The sequence below is a fragment of the Hipposideros armiger genome, unplaced genomic scaffold (assembly GCF_001890085.2).
Source record: "Hipposideros armiger isolate ML-2016 unplaced genomic scaffold, ASM189008v1 scaffold_791, whole genome shotgun sequence".
Taxonomy (NCBI): domain Eukaryota; kingdom Metazoa; phylum Chordata; class Mammalia; order Chiroptera; family Hipposideridae; genus Hipposideros; species Hipposideros armiger.
Window position 1 is genome coordinate 499,717 of NW_017732141.1, and position 20,436 is coordinate 520,152.

A 20,436-nucleotide genomic window follows, 5' to 3' on the forward strand; every position below is an offset into this window, starting at 1 on the left:
TTTTTATATAAAGCATTGACAGTATTACGTAAAGAAAATACGTCAAAATAGCATGCCTAAATAAAGCAAAAGTATGATCTCTTTGATGATTTATATATATGCAAAAGGTAACTAGATGGAATTTTGTAGCATATATACTTAAATTTAATAAGTCAAGTTCTGTTCGATGCCCGGCCCGAGCTGATGTGGCGGGATGGTCAGCTAAAAAAAAAATAAAAATAAAACTAAGTCAACTTCTTTGTAGAGATTGGTTTCAATATGTTAATTTCTCTTCAATTCCTTCTGAATGATAGGAAATTTTTCAACCTGAGTCATCATGATTAAATTACCCCTCCATCCTTCTTTCTATTCTTTTCCTTTTCCCTTCCTTCCTCTTTTCTTTTGTACCTTCCCCCTTTTCCTCCCTCCTTTTCTTCCTTCCTTGTATTGAGTACACAAAAATTTATTAACACAGAATGCCATATTTACCATTAACAAATTATGTTGAAATTTTTAATGTGATACTAAGGATGGATAGAAATGGAGGTATTGCCTACATATAGCTGTGACTTTTAAAACACAGACTTTCTCCCTTACTATTAAAGTTGAACAGGTGAAGACACACAAACTTATTCCTTAAATAAATATGGACTGAAAAATGACTGTGTTAACAGGCATTGTCCTGGGTACTGTGAAACAAAAGATGAATGGTAAGCAATTCCTACAATGGTTTTACCATTTTCGTAAAAAATAGAGGCCATTTTTCCTGAGGTAAACTTTGTCAGTAAACTTCAGTGGGCCACTGGTTTGAGGTATAGCTAGGTATCTGCAGGGATCATGGAAGGCAGTTATAATCATTTAAATCAATAAATTAAAATGAACTAAAGGATTTAAAATTTTAATTTGTATTATTTTATGTTCCGTCAGACATTTTTGGATGTCTAAAGCACAAATTAATAAGTTCAAAAGTTTTGTCTATATATTAGCATTTACAATAAATGTATCCTGTGTGCCTAAAGTCATAAATCAACCTGCATGTATGATGTAGATATATAGCTGTGTTCCAGCGAGAGCTTGATTGATTGGTAGCAGCTGCCTAAGATGATATACAGGCAGACCTCAGAGATACCACAGGTTCAGTTCCAGATCACTGCAAGAAAGCAAGTATCACAATAAAGAGAGCTGTAATATTTTTGCTGCTGGAGGGTCTTGCCTTCAATTTATTAAAAAAATGCAACATTTGAGAAGCACAATAAAGTAAGGTGCAATAAAATGAGGTATGTCTGTACATAGAATGATTTGGAGCTGGAATGAGTTCATGGAAAAAGAATGCCTCAATCGTAGTAATGTTGGCTACAGGTGAAGGAAGGTAGATAAAGGAGCACAAAGCACAGGTATCCCCTATCCTCAATTAATTACATATCAGCAAACATGGAAAATTCATCCTTGAAAATTTAATTTTAAATATAGTGATTGTAAGTCATATGACACCTTCATACTACAGTAAATGTTTTCTGGTTATATGAAATTAGACCAAAAGTAAATGTGTTCAATCAAGTTTTATACTATCCCCAATGGATGCATATCCTGGGACTGTTAGAAAGGGTAAAGAGAAAGAACAATGAAGTAGGAGTCCCCAGAAGTCAAGAATTACTCATTAATTGTACTTGAGCAAGTACCTTAACTTCTGGGGGACTTTCATATCTTACCCATTAAATGGGACATTACATATTTTACAATTGTGAGAAATAAGTTTAATAGTTTTTCTGAAAACTATTTAAAAGTAGAAAATACTTTGCAAATGTAAGGCAAAAAAATATAACTGAGTACACAAAAATTTATTAACATAAAATGCCATAGTTACCATTAAGAAATAAGGTTGAAAATGTTCAAAGTGATAATAGCTAAGGGTAGACAGAAATATTGCCTACATACAGCTGTGACTTTTAAAAGCACAGACTTTCTTCCTTCCTATTAAAGTTTAACAGGTAAAGACACACAGACTTATAATTATTGAAAATTTTTCCTGTGCCAAGTACTATGATCATTTAGATATGTAGTATTTTGTTAATATAGTTTTAACAATAACTTTATGAGGCATGTATCATTACCCCCATTTTCTTGATCAGGGTATATAATGATTCAGAATATTCATTCAAAATCTTTTCAAGCAATATTTTTGAAACATTTTGAGTGCAATCCTAGAAGCTGAGATCGAAATTTTTGTGCCTTCAATGAAGTTTTTGGTGTCCTGTGGCATATAAGGATTTGAACTTGCCTATTAACACACAGATAATACACAATTGTGATTTGAATAAATACCTTATCTATTCTGGTATTATTAAGGGTGTGGGTATAATAATAGCCAGCTCACAGCATTCCTGTAGAACTCCAGAAATAACAAGTGAAATTATTACATACACTATAATACACAATACAAATATTAACTATTATTATCGGTATATGTTGCTAAGACAGGTTTTAAGTGAAAATATCATTAAGGAAATTAGTGTGGCCCTATTTAATGGTCATGACCACTCTAGAGTTGCAGTGTTTTGAATTCAACTCAATTTAAAAATTGAATATAATAACCATACTTATCTGACAAATTATCTGGACTTTATAATAAATGGTGAACCCAATTACTGAGCGTATTTGATTTAATGATTGAATTAGGTCATTCAGTTCCTAAGATATCAGATATTCTTTCATGTTTGTGGTTTCCAAAATTCACCTCAGTGCATTTTTCATATTTTTTATGACTCTCCTCCCCTCCTCTCCACTCATTTCTCCTCCCCTTTCCTCTCTTCCCTCCCCCTCTACTCTCCCCTCCCCCTCTGCTTATCAATGCTGTATAGTGAGGGATCCACTGTTACCCCAGATGCAGTTAATTCAGCAGCTGCAATAAAGTCATGATCCCTGCAGTGCCTTATGGGTAACTCTAATCACCACCTCAGACATTGCCTCTCTAAGAAGAGCAACTTTATCATATTTTCTAGGTTTTCTAAAAATGTTTATGGGTTTTATAAAACTAAATTAAAAGGAATTAAGATGTAATTTCATAGCAACTTGTAATAAAGTCTCTGAAAACTTATAAATCATGGTTCATACATTACAGGTGAGATAGGTAATTATGTGTACATTGAGAGACATAAAGTTTTGAAAGTCTAATGGTATGACAATATTAGCTACACTCATCTTTTCAAAATTAACTAATTGATGTAATATGATGAAATGTCTGTGCTTTGGTTGTTCCTTTTTGTTCTGCATTAAATCAATTTGATTATTGTGGATGTTGATTTCTTTTTAACACTTACTTAATAGAAGGAAAACACAATAGAAGGAAAACACAATAGTTTCCATATATTTTAGTTCAGGAAAAAACTATATTTTTCCTCTTGCTCTAAATATAAAACACTAAAATATATTCAAATAGTAGAACATATTTCATATTATTTTTCTGGTAATCCATCTCATTCCTTTAATATTGCTTTTTATTGACCTATTATTTAAAATATATTTTATGCATTTGGAATTCATGTTATTGAAATTTATTTAATTTTTCAGGTAACCTCATTTATATACTTCAATTTACATATCTATTTCATTTAATAGGATATGTGGCATTTATTGATTATTTTTGGACTATTAATACATGGGTACCTTTTTTTCCATTTCTTTCTTAATGTATGATATTAGAATAGTAATTAGTTGGCTTCTTGGGATTTGTAACATTTCTTTCTTGATAAACATAATAAATAAATAAGTAGTGTTAGTATTTTTACCAATAATTTCTTAAATAACCACTTAGAAAGAAGGATTAAGTGTAAAAAGGTTTTTTATCATTTTTATTCAACACCTGATTTTTGAAGGGAAACACGGACAGTTAGTTTGATGGAAATTCTGCACTTTATCATAGTAAATAACAGTCAGCTGTCATTATGGACAATAATTCCTTTCAAAGAGCTCTTGTGATGCTGAAGACCACAAGAATGAGACTTGAGTGGCTTTTGGAGCCTTCAGAACTCCAAGATAGAATTGTAACCAAAAAAGGAACTGACCTGAGCATTTACAGAAAAATAAACTAACATCCTCCTTGAGTGCTCTCTCTGGTTTCTAGAACCTGAGTTTACCCTTTCTCTTCTGGCCTTTAGTGTTTTCTCTGAAAGCCCTCTGGAAATAAACCTTCTTTAAATAAACCATCTGGGGGAAGTGCTCTCTTCCCAGTATTAGATTCAGTTGCAAGGATACAATAGGAAAATACAATAGGAAAAGCAGGGTAAAGACACTGGCTAATTTTACGTTATCTTGAGAATTGGTTCTTAAGTCTGACTAAGATGGTTAAGATGGCACAGCCACCTGGGAAGTTAGGATATTCCACTGGATTGAACCTCTATAGATCCTGTGTCACTGAGTGTAACATCATACAGAAAATTGAACCCTTTCCCCATTTTCTTAGGCAGCTGAGAAGATGCAAACCATCATTTCTCATAGCTCAGTTTTGTATCAAAAACATTTGTTAAATCGGCAGCTGGAATTAAAGCAACTATTCTACAAAGATGGACTTTGTAGTAAGGGAATATGTAGCCTAAGACATTTATAATCCCTCTCACTCTCCCCCTCCCTTTCCCTATCCCTGTCTATCTATGTCTGTCATCTATCTATCTATCTATCTATCTATCTATCTATCTATCTATCTATCATCTATCTATCTATCTATCTATCATCTATCTACCTATCTAGAGAGCATATAAATGTAACTTTGGCAACTAATACTGACATTTCTGACAGAAATATTAATCTAAATTTATTTTTTTTTCCTCTTGGAGAAGTGATTATACAGGATATATAATATATGAATATGCTTTCTTCGTGTTGTCGGTTCTAAACTTTTACATTGTTATGGCATTTCTATATTAGAGGACTGAACTGCTTATGAACTTTTCCACAGATGTTACTTGAGATTTGTAATTTGAAAATATATGTATATATGTAATATTATTTGACAAAGACCTGGAATAAGGAGATAAATGCAATCCAGACATCTCTATTCTGACTGCCTTTATCCACCTTTACTTTCATTTTTTTATATTTTTCTGGTGCTTAAAATCCACTTTATTATTCACAATAACATTTCTATTGAAGGATTAACTTTCTTGACCCTGTTTTGCAAATGAAAACTGAATATATGCTAAACTGCTAAAAGAACCTGTTTCGAATCAGCAGCTCTCTGACTCTTTGTTTATCCTATTAAACCATCTCTCTTTGCACTAAGTTTCAATAAAACCAAATGGCAACCGTATGACTGTTAGAAATATTTTGAACATCATTGGAAATCAAAATTTCAACCATCTGAGATGAACCAAAAAAAAGCAGATTTTCATAACATTCCTATCATTGGATACGTTTCTAAGTGTTTATCATGCACCTGAATTTTGGGACATTTTTTAAATTCTTGAGGAATGTATTTTTATATTTTTGTTCTTATATGTTATTTACTATTAATGCTATGATATACTATAACATGTTTATCAAATTTATCATAGCTCAAATTGAAGGACCTCAGTAATTTTTACAAAGTGAATGCATTTGAGATTTTGAAGTTATACATGCATCTTAAGTTACAGTACAGTCCAAAATGCATGTTAATCATTCAATTTCAAATTCAATCACTGTTTTTAAGGATATTTGTACTGTGAAGAGACTTGGAATGTAGTGTCTCCCTGTGAAGCAAAAGGTTGGTTTGCAAATAGCCTGGAGGAGTTCAGATAGTGTCTCCATTGGAGCAAAGGGCAGGTATGCTTACTGTCCAGTGTGCTCAACATAACGTCTCCCTCAAAGTCCAATATGCTTATAACTATTATGAAATATTCAGGTTCCCTCAACCCTGGGTTCCTCTTCTGTAATTCAACTCATTGCATGTGCAGGTGTTGCCTGCCACTCATCTCACTGCCCAGCGGGAATTGTAACTTGGAGAACCGGCAGGAGAAATGCTGATACTTTGACTACTGCTATTTCTGTGGGCAATAAAGTCTTTTATCTCTGACCCAGAAGACATATATCTTCTGCCAACCTCCATGAAACTGTGCCAGGACAACTTATCTTACAAGTAGGGCAGAATCACAGACCCTTTACAGTTCTTGACAGTATTGATTATAATTATTTTTTGAGGGCAATCTAGGAGATCTTGCAAATGAAAGATTTATTCATTTTAAAACATGATTCCCATCATGAAATTTGATGATATATCAGGTATGCAGGCAACTTATTTTTCATGAAGGCCAATAAAAACTTTGTCTTACTAAGTGTTACAGTTATTTCTGCACAGATTTTCATGTGCATTCATGAATGTGTGTTTATTTCTACTTGGGGTAAATTTTGTGTAACTTGAACAGAAGGATTATATTTTAATTTGGCATTCAGAAGTAGTAGTAGTTGTAGTAATAGCTAACACTTATTGAGAACTTACTATGTACATTTGGTATTCTAAATGCATTACATTTATTAGCTCATTTATGTAACTCCTGTTTAATTATAAAATACAAATTTCTTTTCAAAGCAACTGGGTAAACCAGTTTTGTATCTTAGGAGATACATGGAAAATTAAGCTTTACCATTAAAATTATTTTATAAACTAGGTTTTATTCATATTTTTGCATTAATATGTTTTTCTAATACAACAAAATATGATGGTGATCATTGTATCTGAATTGTTATGGATCACATCTCATATATATGAACTTGTATTTTTGGAAACCTTTTACAGTCAGGATTGAAATTTAAATGCATTTTAAGTTTATATTTGCAAATTAAGGCTAGCACTTAGAGATGTTATATAAAAACTTTCAGAGGGCTTGGGGATTTTGAGTTGTGTTCCTTTCCTTTTCATTGGAAAGTTCAATTGTATCCTTAAATGACTAAAATTAAATTTAAATATTTGGCATTCATTGACAATTTATTATTAGATTTTATTGTACACCATATGTCACCCATGCATCATTGTACATAATTTTAAGGTAAAGTAAGCATTTTATACTGTAAAGTTCTTTAGAATGATTTGGGCAGTTCCTCTGGGAGCAGGTTTTCAGCCAATGTCTTCTCATTACATAGTTAGCAGGTTGTTCCAACTGACATGTATTCTAATAGCCATCATTGGATTTTCCACTTCTATGCACTTGGTAATCTTCTTGAATGAAATTCTACTCATATTTTTAACAATCAACTGATTTTTTATTGGTTTCATGTGCACAAAGCAACATAGTGATTTGATATTTATATTCATCACAAAATTATAACCCCAGTAAGTCTATTACCCATCTGACTTTGTAGATAGTTACTACAATATTATTGACTATATTCCCTATGCTGTACTTTATATCCCTATGATAATTTTTTAAATTATACTTGATATTCAATATTATTTTATTTTAGTTTCAGGTGTACAGGATAATGGTTTCACGTTTATATAATTTATGAAGTGATGGTCCCTGTAGTTCTGTACTGACCTGACAGTATACATAGCTATTACCATATTATTGACTATATTCTCAATGCTGTACTTTACATCCCCATGACTATTTTGTAATTGCCAATTTGTATTTCTTAATCCCTTCACCTTTCTCATCTAGCCCTCAGCCCCCTCCTGTCTGGTAACTATCAATTTCTTTTCAGTATCTATGACTTTGTGTTTGTTTTTGTTTGTTTATTTTATTCTTTAGCTTCTACATATAAGTGAGATCATATGGTATTTGTCTTTCTCAGTCTGACTTATTTCACTTAGCATAATGCCCTATGGGTCCATCCATATTGTCACAAATGGTAAGATTTCATTTTACTTTTTTATAGCAGAGTAATATTCCATTATATATGGACTATTATCCGACTTACGAGCGAGTTTCAATGTTCTGGGAGAACGTTCGTAAGTTGGATTCGTTCCTAAGTCTGACTTGGGTGCATGACTGGCTGCATCTGTGAAAGTTTGCAACTTGAATGTTCATAACTCAGGGACTTGCTATACACAATATATTTATCCAGTCATCTATTGATGGGCATTTCAGTTGTTTCCATATCTTGGCTATTGTAAATAGCACTTTAGAGAACATAGTGGTGCCTATATCTTTTTAAATTAGCGTTTTCAATTTTTTTGGATAAATATACCCAGGAGTGGAATTGCTGGGTCATACAGTAGTCCTATTTTTAATTTTTTTGGGAAACTCCTTATTGTTTTTCATAGTGACCGCACCAATTTGTAATCCCATCAACAGTGCACAAGGGTTCCCTTTTCTCCACATCCTCACCAACACTTATTGTTTGTTGATTTACTGATAATAGGCATTTTAACAGGTGTGAGGTGATACTGTGTTTTTTTGTTTTGTTTTGTTTTGTTTTCATTTGCATATCTCTGATGATTGCTAACATTGAGCATCTTTTGTATATATCTATTGACCATCTCTATGTCTTCTTTGGAGAAATGTCAGTAAAAATATTAATAAGTGTAATGCCTGAGAGCTTACTGCCTATTTATCTAGGAGTCATATGGTTTTGGGTCTTACACTTAAGTCTTTAATCCATTTTGAGCTTATTCTTGGAGTAAATAACAAGGTGGTTTGGTTTCACTTTTTCACATGTATCTCTCCAGTTTTCCCAGCACTGTTTATTGCATAGAGTGTCTTTAATCCAATGTATGTTCTTGCTTCCTTTTCCATAGATTAAATGACCTTGTAGGCATGGATTTGTTTTTGTTCTCTCTATTCTGTTCTGTTGATTTATGTGTCTGTTTTTATGCCAATACTATGCTGTTTTGATTACTATGATTTTGGATTATAATTTGCTATCAGGTAGCATGTTCTTCTCCAGCTTTGTTCTTCTTTCTCAAGATTGCCATGGCTATCCAGGTTCTTTTAACGTCCTAGTTCTGTGAAAAATGCCATTGGTATTTTGATAGGGATTCCATTGAGTCTATATATTGCTTTTGGTAGGATGGACATTTTAACTATATTATATCTTCCTATCCATGAGCATAATATAGGCTTCCATTTATTTGTATCTTCCTTAATTTCTCTCTTCAATGTCTTATAATTTTCTGAGTACAGGTCCTTTACTTCCTTGGTTAAATTTATTCCTAGATATTTTAAATTTTTTATGCAATTGAATAATAAGTTTATTTTCTTAATTTCTCTTTCTGATAATTTGTTATTGGTATATAAAAATGCAACCAATTTCTGAATATTAATTTTGTATTCTGCTACTTTACAAAATTCATTTATCAGTTCTAATAGTTTATTGATGGAATCTTTAAGATTCTTTATAAATAGTATCATGTCATCTTCAAATAATGAGAGTATCTTTTGCATCTGTTGTGTGTATTCCCCTGTTGTAGTTGAGCCTTGATTGCTTTTGGTGTGTCAGTGGGTGGGACTGACTCTCAGGCTGACTGGGTGAGGATTGGTTATGCCCACACAGTATGAATCTCTGTGTGGAGAGCCCCCTCAGGAGAGGATTCACCCCAGTGGGCTCTTGTGCCTATTGAGACCACTCTTTGAGTGTGCCATTTGTGGGGCTAATTGGGTAGTGCTCTGGTGTGGTCTGAGGCTGGTCTCTGGGAATGTTGTTGCTGGTGCCTCTTTGTAGGGGCTCCTGTGCAGACCAATTTCAGCCTTGACTGTGACTCACCCAGGGCTGCCTGGGAGGAACTCCAAAGGCAATTGGTTGCTGCCTGTGCTGGACCTGGAGGTGCGTGTGTGTGGCCTCGCTATGAACTGAGGCTGGTGGCCACCAGTATTGGGCCTTGGGAAGCTTAGTATTAATAAAAGGCCCAGCCCCCCTTACTTGTTTCTAGCTGCCAGCTGTCCATAAGGCTTAGCCACTGAAAGAGCCTTCTTAGGTGTATGGGCTGGGCTAGTTGACCCAGCTGACAGTGCAACCAGTGATACTACCTGACTTCGGCGGGGGGCAAGGTCCCATGGAGTCATTTGGGTGGGAGTTGTGGTTTTCACAAAATTTATTCAGGTTCAGCTCTTGTGCAAGTGGTGAGCCTGTGGCCACTCTGCAAAATGCCCGGTGAATACCGTGGTGAGCTGCCGCTCACCTGAGGCCTACAGAACACTGAGAGCTGCCCAAGAAAGACTGAAGTACAAGCTAGTGCTGACCACCCACCACTTAAAGTTTCCTAGGCCATTGTGGGGTGTCTGATGTACAACTTCCAGCAGCTTATGTGGTGGGGCAGCCACCGAAGAACCAAAAGTGCTCCTGTCAGTGCTGAGCAAGCTGGGTGGGGGAGGGTCCCATAGAATCACAGGGTATGGCCAGTGGTTTTCACAATGTTAATTCAAATTCAGTTCTCACACCAGTGCTGAGCATGTGGCCCCTCCTCAGAATTCCCTGAGAATACCACGACTAGCCATCTCTCACCTTGGTCTCAAAGAACCCAGAAAGCTGCCCAAGAAAGGCTGCAGCATGAGCTAGGGTTGATTGCCTATCAGCAAAAGTTTCTCAGGCCATTGTGTGGCATTCACTGTTGTGGAAGCCTCCTGCAGCTGATGGGGCAGGGCCAGCTGCCTAGGAGCCCGAGAATACCCTGGGTGATGCTACACCAACTGGAAGGGGTGGAGTCTCAGTGATTCACCAAGGTGGGGAGTGCATGGATTTTACTAGACCAATGTGGTCTCAGATTTGGTCCAATGAGGGAGGATTCAATATAGAAAGATGGTGCCCATCTGTAGGCTACATGTGAGGCAGGCTCCACACAGGGATAATGGTGGCTGTCCCTCTTGCCCTCTCTCTGAAGCCACACAACTCAATCTTTCCTTGTTTGTCTCTGGCAAACTCTCCAGTTGCCACCCCTCTGCCAGAGCCCACAGTGAGTGAGCCTGTGCCCAGGCCTTTTCAGAGGACTTCTGGGTTTCCAGCCACCTTCCATCTTACCAGGAAGGATGGTATCCTTGCTAATTTTCACTGCTAGGTATTGTGGGGCTCCTCTTCCAGGCAAAGGACCCCTAGGCTGAGGAGCCTGGTGTGGGGCTGAGAACCCTCACTCTCCAAGGGGAACTTTTGATGCTGAAGTGTCCCTCCTAATGCTCAAAACCACTACCTGTGGGTTTGGGGTCAGCCTGTTTCTCATCTCTGCCCTTCCTACCAGTCTTCATGTGGCCTCTTCTTTATATCTTTAGTTACAGGAATTCTGATCATCTAGTTTTAGATGATTCTCCAGGTTCATTTTTCTACAATTTAGATGTAATTTTAACATGTTTATGGGAGGCAGCAGGCATAGTGTTTACCTATTTCCCTTATCTTCTAACAACCGAATTATTAAATGATCTCTACTCACTTTTGAGGATATACTAACCATCATATCAGATTTAATATTACCTCTTGGAATATTTTTCTCAGATATTCTCTGTCTCCATGTCTTGCGGCAAATAAGCTTTGGTCAACTTTTGATCAATTTGATTTGGAAATGTAACAATAAAAAAAATCATGCTTATATCCACAGGACATCAAGAAACTTTAGAAGTTTTTTTTATATCATTTAATTTTCATGTATTTCTGCTTACTAGATTTTTAAGCATAGTAAGAAAAACAGAAGGCAAAATTGTAGTGTCTCTAAACTTTGATATTGTTTTAGGAGACTGAGAATCTTAATTTTTATTTAGCTTTTATGTGCTCAGAGAACATTCTTGAAGATCTCATAATTAAATTCAAATTAGATACTAAACATAATATTAATATATATACCCTATACTATGTGCTTTACATGGCATTATAGACTATGTGTGTATATGTGTGGACTAAAAAATAGATTCTTCGGTATTGTGTTTTAAATGATACCAAACTTTATATAACTTGTTGATTCTAAAACTTAATGTTTACTTAAAAAGGAGAAACCATTTACATTTATAAATGAATAAAATGGCCAGCTAATAACCCTGTTTTTTTTTTAAATGTGTCAAATCCATGTTCCCCTTATATTAAATACATATCACAATGAGCTACTATATGGTAGTAAGATGTATCCTTTTATCAATTAGGGTTTTATCAGAGGCTAGAACCAATATGAGTGATATGGAAAATGATTTTAATAGATGGATTAAACTTTATACAGAGGTGGGAGATAGTGAAGAAATCAATGGAAGGCTGTTGCCTCTGAGACAGGTAAATGGGCCTGAAGTTGTTATAGGCCACAGCTATTCAGAAATAATTATTGTTTTTGCTGTTTGATTCATGCTATCTACCACTTTGATGAAAAAAGTGAATATAATTTATAGTCCTACTGTTGAAAGACTGGAATTTCATGAGAATTCTAATGAACAAAATGCAATTTCCCTTTGTAGCAATTGAGCATAGATTAATATTCAAAACCAATTTTATTAAATCCACTTCTGCTTAGTACTAATATGGGCTTAAACTCTGTACTGTCCTTATAAGAAATAAACTATTTATAATATGATTCTTGCCCAAGTCAGGGCACAGTGTGTGGAATGGTGTGTGACTTAAGCAGACTAGAACTATTCAAACTAATAAACAGATGATTGCTTATTTTAAGATTAAGATAGCCAGTTACTGATCAATTAATAAGTGCTAGGTATCATGCTAAGTAATTTACATGAATATATCATTAATTCATTATTAATTAGGGAGACTAAAGCTTAGAGATCCTAAGTAGCTTTCTGACAGTCACACAGAAAATGGAAAATGATGCCTGATTCGTTCTAATCCATGACTGACTGACTTTTAAATCATCAGATTAATACAAGTAAATACCTCCATGCTATTTGTTTTATCATTATGATTTCTTTATTTTTTCTCTGTATGTTTTTCTTAAATTGTTTGAGAATACCTTTCCAAATATAAATACCTATTTTAGAATAAGTAACATCTCCATTTAATATTAAAAAATATAAACCACTTTTAAAATTCCACAGTTTATCACTTTGCATAAAACTGGAAATCATAAAATACCATTATTGAATTCAGAGTAAGGTTTTTAACTACTTAAGAGTTCTGGCAGGAAAAATATTTAGGTGGATTTCATATAATATTTTAGAATTGTGTGCATTCATTTGAATTGAGATGAAGAAAGGTTATGGTAGATTCATAGTGTAGACAGCTCACAATCAACTAATGCCAGTGAATGGTCCAAATGTGAAAATTAACTAGATTGATAGCACAATATAAAAGAAAATATATGCCAAAAAGTGGATATTATCAGCTTCTCTGGTCCATACGGAATTTCAAAGTTAAATTGCCCAACGCTTCTTTAAATAGTAGAAGAGAAACACATTGGGCAACTTTTGCTAATATTATGGTCTAGAGGGCTATTTTGTATAATCATTTTGACCAAGTTTGAAAGTCTCAAGTAATTTGAAAGAAAAATGTTTACAGAATCTTAAGCAGTATTTCAAAACAGAACTTCAAAAGCAAATAGTCAATTCAGAGGTGAGAAACCAATCAAGTGAGACCCTTAACTGAAATGAATATTTAAGTAAAATCATTTGGTAGCCTTATGCAGGAGTCTGTTACATCATTCAAGCCAATTTAAATTTAATTTTCAATCATCATAGTTTTGATGATGATGTAATTCAGTTAATATGAATAACTTACATACTTAAATAACTAGCCATGGAATAAGGCCAATTTTGTTGTCCTACTTGAATCAGAATTTTTTCAAACTTCCCTGAAATCAAAAGATAGCATTAAGGTGAATAGGTCAACTGATTTTATTATGCCATCATTCTTAATAGTGGAGTAAAACTGTCTCCCAAAATGGACAGAACAGCCTACTCACCATTTTATAAGGTGGGTGTTAAAAAATTTCCAGTTACAAGTTTAACATTAGATGGCTAAATCTATAATTAGAACATGGTTAAATCTTAGTTTTACTACATATGTCCCTTTGAAGAAGAGATTTCTAACATCGTTTAGTGAATCCTGAGGTATTAGGAAAACATGATTATGAATGACCTGATGTCAGCACAGTGTTAAAAGAAAAAAAAGACATAATTGTTAGATAGCTATGGAACTGCTTAAATAGAGAGAGGGATGAAGTTGAGTGACAGGAACAATCTCGCGGATTACTGCTTTGGCACAGAGATTCTAGTATTCTGCTAGCTTGCCAAATAAATTGACCAGAAAAAAAGAAAGTCAACAGATTAACTTCAGGAATTAAGTTTATTAATGGATTTTCATGGAGAAATGAATCCACCCATCATGATAGAAAAATACTTCCTTTGCTTTCCTAGCTGCTAGATAATACATTAAAATATTTCTACATAAATTACTGATAGGATATAGACATTTTTCCCCCCTATTTAAATGAATGTTCAGTGACCTGAAGTAATGCTGCACTGTACCTCTTCATTTTGGGCTGATTATATTTGAACCAGAACAAGTTGTTAGATTTAATCATGAACTGAATATATTTGAATAGAGGTTGTTCATCTTTATAGCCTTCTCCCCTCTTTCTTCTTAGAGTAAAATTTCATTGTTCCATCCATAATTTAAGAACATGCAAGGAGGTAATTGGAATTCCAGGTAAATTATATTCTTTTGTGAAAAATATAATTATCGGAAGTTAGTTAAAAACACCTCAATTCTGCTTTAATTTTCATGCATGGAACAGTTGTTTTGACAGATGGATGGACTTTATTTTTGTAACCGTCCAGGAAAAGTCTGCATAACACAGTCTAATCAGAGCTACATATTTGTAATGTTTGTTTTTGGATCACTCTGCATTTGGTTCCTATGTCTTTTTCCGGGGGCAGACATTTTCTTTCTAATTTATTTTTCCAGGCTAATATCTCTAGGTGTAATTCCTCTGTCCATTTGATCTGAAAACACTAGAAACCCTTTACAAAAGTAAATGGTTTGTCACTAAAGATGATGAATCATTGTTTCTTAGGTGTGGCCTTGGGGTTTACTGGTTTATAATGGCCTTTACTTTTCCTTCTCAGCTAAGTTAGCAATTTATAATGCTATTGGTCTGGAGTACATGTCAGTAAAATAAGAGGTCAGTATGGTTGCCTGACTCTTGGGAAGACAACTTGTTGCTAAACTTGTCTGTGTATATCAACTTAAATTTCAAAAAGGATCAAGGCTTGAAAATGAATTCATTTTGAACTGATTACATTTCTCTTTATTACGTTGTAAATCCGCCAGTGCTGAGCAAAGCAGTGCAGTAATTTCATGCCAAAAAGTACATTACATTCTGTGTTTTAAGAATCGTCATGGTTCAAGAAAAGGTCAGAAACACTCTTCTTCTGTCTCCCTAGAGCAGAGATGTGTGAAGTGTGTTTCCTTTTTCTGCCACGCTTCCTTATTTTTTAATGGAATGTCCAGGCTGTTTCCAAATAAAATGAATATCCTGTTTTGGAACATTCAGAAACCTTGGCAACAACAAGCTAGAGAATGAAGGCAAATGAATGACAGGACGATACTCTCATGTAGCTTTTCTCTTTAAAGAAGACATTCTTGCTAACAATGTCTCTTTTAAGCTTTTGGTTCTTTTCTGTCCAGTTTTTTTAATTCACTGTATTCTCCTCCATTGTTGTTAATGAGTTTTCTCACAGCTATTTTTTAACCAGTTTTTAAATTATTTCATTCGATTTCTTTGTTTTGTTTCAGTCTTAACACACCTCTACAGACCCAAGCAACTTTTCTCTATTTTATTTGCATCAACCTTCGTTTCAAAATAATATTGAGCTAGCCCCTGGGCATGGCAACAATACAACCTGCTGCCAACTGGGAGAGTTCAGTGGGGAAATGAAAGGGATCATTCTAGGCCTTAGGCCAATAGGGGGGGTTTAGTAGCTTTGTAGAACAGATAGACTCTGTTATCAGCACTCTCAGTGGAACCAATTGCCAGCTTTCACAGCAATAGTCCTGTGATTGACCCCCCCACCCCCATTCCACCCCCCAGCTCTGTAGAAGTATAGTTGTCATATTAAAGCACTTCTTCTTTGACAGTTAAGAGAGAAGAAATTAAAGTTATGATATTCAGTGTGGCTCAGTTCCATAGTTTTCAAGAACCCTGTGAGTTTTTCAATCATTACTTTTTGGCAACCAGTTATCCAATCTATGAGAGATAAGAACCCACAAAGTCTATGATTTTAAGATTCATAAAGTTGCAGAGGTGACATGAGCCTTCATTTGTGTTTACAAGTATCTGTGCTCATAAAATATTTCCTTCCTTTTATTTTTTATTGTGAACTACCTGTCTGTTCTCAGATTTCTAGGATGCACTTAGGTGTTACTAATGGGATTAGAGAATTTGCATTTGTATTCAAAATTGCATGCATATCTTTAAAGGTATGGCAAACAAATTAAAGTCCTGTTCTTGTCTAAGATGAACAAGACATATATCTGAGACTATCGCTATTATTTATTAGAATATTCATTTGCTTACCAATATATACACAGGCCATTTCTTGGTTTCAACATATGGTGATGGAACTGGTTATTTATAATCTTGAATGTTGAGTTCACAATCATGGATGGCTGTCTTTATGTAAAAGCATAGCATGTGGCCACCTGTATGTTTCAAAGAAAGGGATGCAGTAAAACATTTTCCTGAAAATGACTTCTTTGCAAATGACTGCATTCTCTTAAAAGTACAAATAAATCCTTTGGGTAAGACTCATGAATGCCTCATTTGTAAATGAGTTTATCAGATGTTTCCCTCTCCACAGTCTCTTTCCCCTGCCTAAGCATTCATGTCCTATTCTCTTGGGGAAGGAGGAGAAACTGTTACAGAATGGGGAGTTTGTTGCTGAGAGTCTTGGAACTTATATCAGTTTCACAGTTTTGCCTAAGATGCACCATGTTCAAAGTGAAACATGGATGAGATCCATATACCCTTTAAGCTAGGAAATTTTTCTTCATAGCAACTTGAAAAAATCAGTTGATTTCAGAGCTTAATTGTATATGTTATAATCCCTTTCTAGACACAAGTAAGATTCAGGATCTAAGTAGCAAAACAGTGGGATAATAAAACAGTGGGATAAATTAGATGTGTATTATAGTTACTCCCCTAAACTACTCAGCATACATTAAGAAATCATGATGAGTCATACATTGGAAGTTGCATATTTTACTTTAAATAGATCTAATTCACTTTTAGGACAATATATTTATAGGACATCCTCAAGTTTCATCCTAGGAAAATCAGTGATGATGGAAAGCAATTATTTAAATTTAAATATCAATTATTCTGCTCAAGCTTGGCTGCCTGCCCCCTTTTTTATGGGGGCAATAGAGTTAAGACCTAAATCATTGGCTGCAAATACAGAATACAGATGTCATGTGGAAATGTACTGAAATTACTGTAACACCACAGTTATAAACTCCAACTGACTACATAAGCCCGATACATTCTGAGCTTTTCACTTGACAAGTCACATGTCATAGAGAGTGACTTTGGGAGTGTTTACACACTTAGAGGTGCCAGGGCTGACACCCCTATCGTGCTTGTCAGACTTGCTTGCACTCTAGTCTGTTTTTTATCTTTATCTGCATTTCTTGTTACATGTTTGGTTCTTAATTCCAAATGTTTATAGACAAAAACACAAAACTAATTAAGAATCGTTGTGTACACCTGAAACTAATAATAATAATAATAATAATAATGATAATAAAGAATGTCTATGATTGATAACAAAATAATTTTCAGTGCAACTTTATTTAGCATTTGACTACACATTTGCATATTTTCAAAACAGATATTATGTATTCCATTATGAACTCATATTTTCTTATATACGTATTCAATTTTTAAGATTTGTTATATGGTTAATAGACCATAACATTTTATTTGAAGCTATTTTGAAAGCTTTTCTTTTTACAATATTGAAATATTTTGTCTTTCTTTCTCTTTTTTTTTCACAATAAAATTATCCAATTTATATTCTGAATATTTCACTTTGTCCTCCAACTCTTTCCTCAACAGGGACAGAAGCCTCAGATCCCTCATAGAAAAACATTTTCTTTCACAGAATCTACAGATATAATACAGCATATAGAAAGAATACAAACAGCTCTGTCCATTTAATTTCTTAGGCAATATTTTACTCAGATAATAAAATGGTGAGAATGTCTAAACTTCTATAATAATAATAAGACATGACTAGAATTTACTCTTATCACTAAGTGTTCTATACTTGGAGCAATCCATGGCTCATTAAGCAGGGAGTCCAAGTATGGGTTCAAGATGTCCGTGGATCTCCTTAAAGTATTTAATTATAGCCACTCTACAAAAGGTTGCCTACACTACAGATATTCCAAACTCTAACATCTTTATCTCATCAAAAATATACCCAAATGTCTTCGAGGATGAAGTGACATTTTCCGCAGGAGGTGGCTCTACCCTCTTAGGGTCTGTAGAGCTCACTATTAAGCAGTACTACTAAAGTTCAAAGTCAATTGCCCATCACTATGGATAACTATTGACATTTAAACTTCATGTTTAAGAGAAGGTCATATCATCTTTTATTTTTGTTTTCCTTTTCTTAAATTCAAATCTGATTTTTGCAAGAAATTTTCACATTGTATTGTTTATCTCATTCATTAATCAAATAATTCGCTGTTCTCATTTCTAGAAAAGCCATCTGATTGTTGGTTATTTTGTATAAATAAATTACACATAGTTTTATAAAAGAGTTACAGAAGAAAGTATTTTATTTACATCCCCAAAGAGTAAGAACTTCCATGTTTTTAGTTCATGCGATAATATGAACAAACAATAGAATGATTAGCCCTAGAAATGCTGTGAAAAGGACACAAAAGAAATCTGTTGAAACATGCTTAGCACCCTAGAGGATACCTCAGTCATGCTGACTGCTAGAACTCACCGGTTTTCCTTTTGTCTTACAGAAAGAATGTGCTAATTTCATCAAGGTGCTTAAGGCTTATAATCAGACTCATTTGTACGCCTGTGGAACTGGGGCTTTTCATCCAATTTGCACCTACATTGAAATTGGACATCATCCTGAGGTAAAGCTGGCTTTTAAAAAATAGTGTTTGTCCATGACCCCTTCCCATTCAAATGCTTCGTTACTAATTTATTCAGTGCATTTAGCTTCTGGTTCGCTATTCAGTGGACCTGCTTCAAATGCAGATGCTGTTATTAATTTTAATCTGTGAATGCAAAAACAATGAGACCATCACTCAACAATAACTACGGAACAGGAGGAAGGAAGGAAGAAAACATTTGCTTTCGCCTGGATTACAGAGCCCAATCCATTTTGCATGTGCAGCAGATGTCAGCAGGCTGAAAGTGTACTGTTTTCTCCTTCATGTGCATATTGCCAGCTTTCCCCTCCATTTTCATTCTCAGCCCGAAGTGTCTGCCACCCCAGTTGTTTTCTCCTACCTAAAGATTCAAAAAGGATGTTAGCACAGTGATCTGCTCTCATGTTTGACTTAAATTGCTCACATGTATGTTCTTGCTCAGCTAAGTATTGCTTTTATACTGTTGGCTATTATTTTGCTGATACAGAAAAAAAAATGTTCCTTTATTTATCTATTGTCCCTGAAAGATGTTTTAGTGAGCAAATTTAGTGAGGAGGTTAAAATTAGGTAAATTGAAATAAAAATTGAAATTAGGGGAATATTTACAGAAATTGTTACTAATAATGAAAGCCTACCAATGCCCTTCAATTATAAACCCTTTTATAATTTTTGGCTCAAAATCCTAAGAAGAACAAAAGTGTTCATGTAGTGAGAATATCATATGTGACAGACTTTTCTTGCAAATTGGAATTCAGAGATCCTCAACAAATTAAGGATTTGTTACTAGAATATTTCTGGAACGCTAAAGGTAAACTATAATTTACGTTAGCCACTTCTTTATAACTTAGATGCTAGACTCTCTCTAACTTTTTTTACGGTGTCCTAAAGTGATAGAAATGTGTTCTTTCAACCCAAAGGCTTAGAAATCAAAAGTGTTGTGCCTTTTGTTTATTTATTTTGTTTAAGAAGACACTTTAGGGACAATATGGTTTCCAGACAAAGTACAATGATTAGTTTCTTTATTAGCCTGGGAAGATTAAAACGCTTTCCTCAGGTCTCACCAGTTTAGGTAATTTCCCCCCCATCAGCCTGTTCCCCACCCTCACAAGCGCATATGCTGTACTTTCTGACATACCCAAGAGTTTTAATAAAAAAAGTAACCTTAAGGAAAGGCAGTTTTACTTAAATTGCCTGTTTCTTGTTGGTGAAATTAGGAATCATTTTCTAATTGGTCCTGCACATGGTCCTGCAGACTTTGTACACTTCTTAGTGCCTTCTGGATAAATCTCTCCCTTTGCCTCCTTCTCAGTCATTTCCTAGAGTCAGGTGCCTTGACACTTGGGCCCAAGGTGATTGTCCCAGATTTTTGTATTCTGGAGATAGCTCTAGAGAATTCCCTCCAAATAATGTTGTACTTTTTGCTTCTGCTGTACAGAAACGGAGTTAGGATAGCTGAGC

The 20,436-nt window shown here is 34.6% G+C and overlaps 1 protein-coding gene across 1 annotated transcript in view; it reads left to right on the forward strand.

The window, feature by feature from the left end:
• Positions 1-20,436, forward strand: part of SEMA3A (semaphorin 3A) — a 230,123-nt gene that overhangs the window by 85,036 nt on the left and 124,651 nt on the right. The window contains exon 4 of the mRNA XM_019628456.1: positions 18,841-18,960. Coding sequence (XP_019484001.1) covers positions 18,841-18,960 — 120 coding nt within the window. The remainder of the gene's footprint in view (positions 1-18,840; positions 18,961-20,436) is intronic.